This window comes from Ursus maritimus, unplaced genomic scaffold (genome assembly GCF_017311325.1).
Source record: "Ursus maritimus isolate PB19 unplaced genomic scaffold, ASM1731132v1 scaffold_3, whole genome shotgun sequence".
Taxonomy (NCBI): Eukaryota; Metazoa; Chordata; class Mammalia; order Carnivora; family Ursidae; genus Ursus; species Ursus maritimus.
The window spans coordinates 26,897,034-26,906,454 of NW_024425563.1; the positions used below are offsets into that span (position 1 = coordinate 26,897,034).

A 9,421-nucleotide genomic window follows, 5' to 3' on the forward strand; every position below is an offset into this window, starting at 1 on the left:
TATCCCATATGACCTAATTACAAATTTTCCAACTTGTTATAAATGATTGAAGTCTCAAGAACATTGTAGCAATATTGATATAATCCTGATGGATGATCTTGTTTCTATCCAATTTAAGTGTGTATGTATTTTTTAAATGTGGATATTGTATCTTATTTGACTGGCTTTCCTCCAGAAATTTCTTTAATTATTTAAAAAAAAAAATACCTTCACTTAGGTTCTTAGTTCTTACAAAGTTAATTAATGACCTGGCTCTCTACTCTCCCTCCTCTTCCTCCTGCATCAGCCACACTGGCCTTCTTGATGTCCTGAAACACTCCATATCTGCTCCCACTTGAAGGTTTTTGCCCTTGCTCTTCCCTATTCCCCATTCCAGAAATGCAGATGTAGTTGGGATGTGCTTCCTGCCTTCAGGTCATCTCATTAAGGGAGCTTATTGGTCCACCCTATATACAATTTCCAGTGCTCTACCACATCCCCTGATCCCGTCACCCTACTTTATTATTTTCCACAGCACTTATCTTCACTTGATATATATGTATTTATTTATGGTTTACTTATTATTGTTCAATTTCTCACAAGAATCTGAGCTCCGCAAGGGCAGGGACTTTCGTGTGTTCACTTCCTCATCCCTCGTGCCTAGCATGAAGGAAATGCCCCATAAAATAATCACTCGGGCAAGGAATGGAGCCAATGATCACTTTTGAAGAATTTTTTACTTTAAAGCCAATAAATATTTTAGAAGTAGGTTAAGTGAAAGGGGAGGAAAAAACCCCAGCGTTTTCTACTCTTCAGTATTTCAAGGAAAAATTGACATTGAAATAGGGGGTGACAGAATTCCACAGAATCATAGATAAGGTCATGCTAAGAAAAACTGATAAATTAAAGTTAGTCATAGGAGCCTTACTCTTCCCTCTCAAGAGATCTGAAGAGTGTCGCTGGCAAGATTCTCCGTGCCAGCCGTAATAGCAGTGGCACACAAATCCATTCTTCATGGCCTTTATTGTCTTCAGTTTACTGGTTGGGGAAATGATGAATCTGAAACTCTTACTTAGGATGTATTTCTTCGTGCTGCTTTCAGGCATATGCAGATAGGAGGAGGATTCGGGTGTTTTTCGGATACATCTTCCATTATTGTTACATAGACTTTGACTGCAGAACTTGGCTGCAGATGTCACATTAACAGCATAATGGCCCAATGGCCCTTGGATAGACTTTTGCACGGATAAGCAGGTCTCCTGTGGGAAAAGTAGAGATCTATTTAGCTCACTCTCAAGATGTGATTCTATTATACAGGTGGTATTAATACCTGAAGCTTTTGTACTTGGTAAGGCTGAGGAGGAAGATCCATGTCTTTCATTGGGAATTAATATAAAGAGATATTTGTAGTAACACTTTAAAAAGATCAGCATGAATATGGTATGGTTATTTTAAATTTAACTTTAATTGTGAAACATCTTCAACACTGATACTTAATATATGTTAATATTATAGATCAGATTTTTCTTTTTTCTTTTTTTTTTTTAAAGATTTTATTTATTTATTTAACAGAGATAGACAGCCAGCGAGAGAGGGAACACAAGCAGGGGGAGTGGGAGAGGAAGAAGCAGGCTCATAGCAGAGGAGCCTGATGTGGGGCTCGAACCCAGAACGCTGGGATCACGCCCTGAGCCGAAGGCAGACGCTTAACCGCTGTGCCACCCAGGCGCCCCTAGATCAGATTTTTCTAACACTGCCACATTATCCCATTCTTCTCCCTACCTCTAAGGAGGTAATAGTTCTCCGCAAGTGGGGGAGGAGGGTAGTCTTTTGCATCCATGTTTTTGTAACTTTACTATATGTATATTTACTTTGCATATATATGTGTAATTATAAGCAGTTATAGTATCCCGTGTTTTTAAACTTTCATATAAATTTATATCATTAGAGATACTTTATTTTCTGCAACTTGCCTTTTAAAGTTAACATTTTCAAGATTTTTGTTTCATGTTGATATATGTAGCTCTGTTTTTTCATTTTAACTGTGATTCAGTTTTATAGTATAAATATAGCATACTTCATTTATCCGTCAGTTGTAGTAAGTAGAATATAAAAGATCATTGTTTATAACCAAATGCCCAAGTCATTAAAGCAGTGGGATATTTTCTCAGTTAGAAGAGGCACCAGTACTGTGAATCCATCTAGTAAGGACTTAGAGAGTTCAAATGGAAACCTCCTAGAGATAGGCGGTTGAACAAGGTATCACTTTCGGCAGTAGCAAGGGCTGAAAATCCTGTGTATGATGCTTTTGGTCCAGGGACATCAGTCTAGGCTAGCCTCATACTATATATAGGAACAAATGCTATTTTTAGTCAGGACAAGACTCCTAATCTGCGGGTGGTTCTAGGACAGATGGAATAAGATAAAAACAAGCAAACCATTGAACCAAAAATAGAGAGATTGGGGGAAGACTATAATCAGAGAGAGCACAGAACGCAGGTAAATACAATCAAGTTCAATGTGGGCATCTCCCATTCTGTCCCAGCGCTCTTCCTTGACATGCCTTCTTCACCTAGCTTCCGGAACATCACACCCTCCTGGGATTTTTCTACCTCACTGGATGTTCCTTCATAGCGTCCTTTACTAGCTCCTGCTCGTCTTACCTACCTCTGAATGCTGGAGTACTTTAGGCTTAATTCTTAGACCTCTTCTCTTCTCTAGCTATACTCTCCCTGGATACACCCCCCCCCATCATCTTGCTTTAAATAGAGCTCCCAAATGTGTATTTCCCAGACTTTATCCCTGAACCAATTGCATACCCACCTACCTCTGTCACATCTCCACCTGCATGTCTCACAAGCATGTCAAACCTAACACACTCCAGTGTGATCTCCTGGTTCTCTTGCCAGCCTGCAACTCTGGCAGCCTTCCCCAACTGAGTGTATGCCAGCTTCCTCTTTCCAATGCCTCAGGAGCAAAGCCTTAGGGGGACGGGGGTGTGAGTTGCATGCCGTGTGGGGGTGTCTCTAACTAAATCTCAGTGACCCCTCATGCAAGAAAGAGCCAGTCCCTATGTGACAGTGTATGGAAGAACTTCAAAAGACAAAAATAATTATAAATGCCCCAAATAAATAAAAATTACATTGCCCACTTTGTCTCCTCCCTAACCCTAAGTCTCCCACAACCTTCCTTAAAGCAAAGGAACAAAGAAATTGCCCCATATTCCTCTTCCCTGTACTTAAGACTTAAGCGTTGGGTGTGGGGTCAAAGGGCAGGAAATGTTAACCCAGGTAATAATAGCCAACTCGTACCTGGCACATACCACATCCCGGGCACTGTTTTAAGCGCTTTACGTGTGTTATGATGCAATTTGCGTTAAGAGCCCAGTGAGACAGATACTGTTATTTCCCCCATTTTACAGATAAAGGAATTGTAGATTAAATGAGTTGCTCAAGGTCACATGGCCAGTAGGTGACAGAAAGCAAACAGTGGACCCCAAACAACCCAACTTCAGGCCTCCTGCTCTTAACAGCTCCCCCGTGTGGATTCTCATTCGTACCATGCTGAATGAGAAAGAGATGGCCATTTTTATGTTTTATGCGACTGGATGTTTTAATACCTGAAAATGAGACTATTTGTTCACACCTGGAAGTGAGGAAAAGCTGTGGTTCAGAATTTTCACCGAGGCAGTGTGACAGACGACCAATAGAACGTGTTCAAATTCAGTTGTGAAAAATAATAGTTATTTTGTGTGTGCACTGCTACCAAGAGCAGATTGTTAATAAACTTTTGTATACATGTATTTTTTCCACCCAGGAGCATTTCTGTTATCGTTAATCAGGCAATAAGAGCCATTTTTAGAACACCCATTCTCCTTAGTGTGGATGAAATAATATTTATTTTTAAAATTTAGTATTCTTTTTCTTTGTCACCTGTACATTATATCATTAAATCCACTGAAATCCCTGCAGAGTAGGTTTTATTTCAGTACCTTTTTTTTTAGATGGAGAAACGGAGACTCAGAGAGGTTAATTAACTGGCTTAAGATTACACTTCTAGAACATGAAAATTGAAGCCCCCCCTTGGGCTGTCTGATCGAAACACCTGTGCTCTTCCTATGCTGCCACTAGCCATGGTGGCTGGACAGAGTAGGTGCTCAAACAACGTTAGTCCCTGCACTCTTTGAACTTCGTTAAGGTCATGTGAGCAGATAACCATTTGTCTCTGATGTGCAAAATTAAAACAAAAAAAATATCTAGAGTGTATTCAAGATGCCGACAGAGAAATCATTGCTTACCTTTGAATCAGAATATTCGTATCCTCCCCACAATATTATCCCTGCTGCCCCCAATGCAGCGCTCTCGCCAATTGTATGTACTAAATCTTCCTAGAAAAGAGAAGTATCATCAGTAGTTTCTGCCAAACTAAATTTAGTCACCGACATTTCAGTGATAAAACTCAACCCATCAATCGAGGTAAAAAAACACATTGATAATATTATCTGTGTTTCTGAAATGAAGGTTTATAAAGCAGAATTAGAAAAGGTAATTCTGCCTTGGATACTTACTTTTATTTGGTAAATATTTATGATGTTCTAGGCAACATTCTAGACACTGAGAATATAAAAATGAAATAGATTCCAGTTCCTGTCCTCAAGGGGGATCTCGAGTGTGATGGCTGAGACAGACATATAAACAAGTGGTTATAATTTGCTGCAACTGTGATGCTACCCTACCTGTAACCGCTGAAAAATAATAGTAAGAAAAGAAGAAAGTTTGCTGGGGTAAAAAAAACCCAAGTAATTATAGTATAACAAATTAAGTTCTATATTGTCCCACTGGACATACAGATCAGAGGTACTGCTTAATGCTGCATGGAAGAGTCTGGGAAAGCAGGAGGTGAGATTTCAGATGTGTCTTTGGAAATGAGTGCAAGTTCATAAGACTGATTAGAGAGGGCAGAATTTTGTGGACAGTGGGAAGAATAAGGCAGAGATTCCTATGTAGAAAAGAACAGTCCACCCAGAGGACTGCCAGTAACTCTTGTGGTAAAGCACAGGGGGTTTGGGAAGAAGGGAAGGCATATGAATCTTCGTATATAGGGAGGATCCAAATACATAGAATCTTTTATGCTATTTTAAAGTGTTAGGACTTAAGTACGAAGAAAGTTTTAGTACTGGAAAACCACAGATTTGCAACCTCAATGGATGTTTTTAGCTGTCGCATAAAACATGTATTGGAGGAGGAAGTCAAAATGGTAGCGAGGAACACCAATTAGGAGATGATGCACTCTGCCCAATGAGAAATGATGAGGGTCTCAACAAAGGCAATGTCAGTCCTTGTAAAGCAGAGGGGACAGATTGAAGAGTGATTGGGAAATTAAGATGGATATCTATTGGATAATGGAAAGAGAAGGGAGGATACAAGTGACGCAAGCTGGACAACTAAGTAGATTATAATTTACCAAGACAAGAAACTGAGACGGTTATGTTCATGATTATAGAGCAAGAACAAAGATGCAGGGCATAAGGGAAGTTAGAACAGAGAGCAGATGATAGATGAAGGAATCTGCATTCTTCCTTTCCTTCCAAGGCGTGGAGAACCAGAGATCCAGTGCAAGGACACAGTGTTCAAAAAGTAGGATGAGAAAATGGCCATGCCACAGCAAAGTGTCCCTGCACTATGGGAAGCATCCAGGAACACTAGTTCCACAATCTGTGTAGGTAATACAACAAGAAAGGAAACCATCCTTCTATTTTACTAGCCAGTGTAACATTCCTTAAATATAAGTCAAATTCCTCACATTTCTGAAAGAAAATATCAAATAGAGTTGGTATTTTAAATTATTTCATTGGAAAGTTGCGTTATTTAGACAATAGGTAAAAAAGATCCATATCATTTGTTGATTGGTGAAGACAATAGGATGTGTTGAAATGCTTCAATATAATAATACTCAGATTAATTCTATAGTTTTTGGTGAGTAGAGTATGTGGTCTATTGATCTCTGAAGAGCTCAAAAGTGATACTTAGCCTATAATTTATGTCAGAAGTCTAACAGCACAAAAAATAGGAAAGTTATGAACAAGACTTTCATTAAAATGTGGCTCATCTCATTCTCTCGTTTTCTTTCAAGACAAATTGTCTAACTGTATGGACTATTATTAGTTTCTACCATTATTATTTTTGACACAAATAACATTATTACTTTTATTAATATTATTATTAATACAGTGACACATTATAGGCACTCAATCAATAATTTTGGAATAAATAAATATAATCTAGTCTTTTTCCCAAAAGCGTTTGAGAAAGTGACATGATTTGAGAGATCTGTTACTTGAGGAATGACTTATGAGTAGACTTTGGAAGGTGTAACTCATATACTCAAATACCTGGAGACCTGACTTTTGAAAGAAGGATTTGATTTATTCTAGGTTGCACCAGAAGGCAGAATTAGAATTAATGGTATGAAGTTACCCAGGGGAAGAGTAGACTCAACATACTCAAGAACTTTCTGGGAATTAAGATTGTCCCAAAATGGCAGTTTTTCTTCTGGGATAGGAAGAGCGCCATTGAAAAGTGCTGAAGCAGAGGCTGGATAGGAAAGAATCCATGTTTGGGTGAAAGGTGGATTATACACCTGAGATCCTCCAACTTTTGTCAAGGTGTTATGATTCTTTTCCTCCTAAACTTATTGAATGAACATCCCATTAATGAGTAATCCTTCGATGATAGAAATGTCAAGTCTAATCAACAGCATTTGGGTCAGTAGATGTTTATTCTGAAAAATTTGAGGAAGAATTGATACTGCTTTTAAATTTCCTCATCTCAAACTTAAGTGGTCTAATAAGGTGAGCTGTGATTGTCTATCCAATGGCCCTGGGTCTGTGGTGGGAAGTAGAATAACAGAACTGTGGGCTCACAGGTATGCATGGAGATTTAAGGGGTTTTTTTAATCTAACCATCCAATGATTGAAGCCCTGTAATAATGTCCTATCTAAATGACAATCTAGCTACAGCTTGAATACTTCCAAGAGTTTGCAAACTTATTATCTTCCAAACAAGCTCATTCCCAACTCTTTGTGCCTCCTACGGTTGTGTTAAGTCTAGGACAATATCTATCTGTTTACATAAACCATTTTTAAAGGCTTGACACCAGCCACTAGATCACATTGTAGACTCTTAAGTATAAAATCAATGGAATTTATGTTATTTTTCAAAGAACTTTAGTTAAAACATAACAATGCAATATAATAAGAACTGCAATTCCTTAATAATTTAACCAAGCTTTGTTCTGTATATTTTAGATTTGAAAAATTGCTGCTACTCTTTCCTATTAAAAAACAGATTCTGAAATTTCTCCAGGGTTAAAATTAATCTGTTGCATCATTTAACTCAGGCTTCACAACTGTTCTGCAGGAAACCCCTAAAAATGCTAGGCTGATAAGAATCATCATCTTAAAACCAAGCAAACATCTAATTGTCAGTGATACTGTTTCAGAATTGACTTGACATCTGAAAAAATATATACATTTAATAATAAAATAGTGTTCTATTATTAAGGGAAAATAATTATACTAAACATTTTTTCACAGATTTATATAGTCATTGTACTAAATTTCCATGTTTAGGAGAGTGACTGTACTTTTTCTTACCTGTGACAAAGCTTCAACACTACTCAAATAAAATGGTCTGGAAAAAATAAAAACTGGCAAAATGTAGTCATGTCTAGCCATTTCGGCAATCCTCATGGCTTCCCTAACTCGATAATGAACAAATTTCAAAGCATTTAAACTTGACTTCAATATTTTATCCAAATATATTGAAGTATAAAGTGCTGTGCTTTTTTCCCATAGCCACTGGAGTTGGTCATTGCGGAAAATTTCATCATTTGGGCATTTACCGGTGTACGTCTGTGGGTTTATTTTATAATCATAATTGTAGCAGTCTGGGTAGAGATAAAAGCCCCATAAACACTTTGGTCTCATTTCTAAAGCCAGTGCGAGAGTGGTGTGCATAAAACTCCTTCCAGCATTTTCAAATTCCTGTTGGGCAACTGTATTCACTTTCATTTCTGACCAATCAGGATGGCGGTTTCTAGTGAAGGCTAAGGAGTAGTTTTTATATATTAGTCTATTGCCCCAATTTCTATCCCACTGGGGTTTCCAGCTTTCCCAGTCAATGACAACAAGACCTTCTGATCTCCACAAAGAGATAACGTTTGCAATGTCATCAGCTGCCTTCTTGAGGTGTTCAGAAAGATTCATATTCTGTGGTATCCCTCCATTAAAGGGTTTTCCCTCTTGAGAGAAATAAGGATAATACCCTAATTCATTTGGATAAAATATGGCAATTGTTGATCCCCTCTGAGCCTCTAAAGGATTTGATAGAATATTAAATAACTGGAGATTCAAATCCACATTGAAGAAATGTTGACACTGCATTGTTGGGGCAGCCCAGAAAACGTTGAAAGGTCGGTTCTTGATCACTGGAGACAGTGCTGGTTTGAGGACTGAGTGAGTGAACTTGACCAAGGGCAGCAGCACTCCTAACCATGCCACCCACAGGTTACACATGGCTTATAGTCTTGACCATTACAGCAGTCTCCTGAAAAATAAGAAGGGGGGGGGAAATTAGACATGATGGAGTCAAATGTCCCTTTAGTTTCTTACTACACAGTGAGTGGCAAATGAAGTAAACTCACAATGGTGTTCAAGCTGTTCTTTAAATGGTAGGCCCCCCCTTTTTTTTTTTAAGATTTATGAGGTTTATTGATATCTGGGCCTAATTTATAGTTTCATTTGAACAAGGAAAGAAAAATGAGCCTTTTAAAAAAATACAGTGGAAATGTGAAAACAAAATCCAGTGAATAAAAACTAAAGTAAAAGTATTCACACAAATTCTCAGCTATGCCAACTCTACCTGCAAGATGTTCCGGTTTTTAATTTCCTATTATTCTGACTACATTGATCTAAACCATCCTGTACAGACTGTACAGACAAAACTTGGGTCGTGAGGGAAACTAGGAAAAAAGAGTATGAATGGATTGCCATAGCTCCTTCTCGATGACCGGAAAAGTGACCAAGAACATGGCTTGCTGAAAATTAACAAATACTGGCATTTTAACAACTAATAACTGGAATTTAAAAAAATAACAAATAATACCAGCAATAAGCAATACTTTGCTTGCTATTTGAAAGGCACTGTCCTCAAAGATTTGCTTGTCCACTTGTTTATATGTTTTGTTTTGTTTATTTGTAAAAGACAGCAATCACCCTTGGAATTAGCACAAGCTAAAACCGAAAACAGACATGACATTTACCTGCTGTTGATTATGAATTTGGTGCTGTCTTCTCTCAGGTACATAAATAAGCCCAAAAAACCTATTAGTTCTTTAACTTCATGGGTTTCTCATCAAGAAATTGGACTTTATTTTCACCAGT

General features: G+C 37.9%; 1 protein-coding gene across 1 annotated transcript; it reads right to left on the minus strand.

Moving 5' to 3' along the window:
* Positions 1-791: 791 nt before the first annotated feature.
* Positions 792-8,568, minus strand: LOC103676687 (hyaluronidase-4-like). The gene is made up of 3 exons (XM_008705901.1): positions 7,634-8,568; positions 4,277-4,366; positions 792-1,238 (listed from the first exon to the last, which is right to left on the minus strand). The coding sequence occupies exons 1-3, from the start codon at positions 8,552-8,554 to the stop codon at positions 792-794; spliced, it is 1,458 nt and encodes a 485-aa protein (XP_008704123.1). The 5' UTR covers positions 8,555-8,568.
* Between the last annotated feature and the right edge of the window lie 853 nt (positions 8,569-9,421).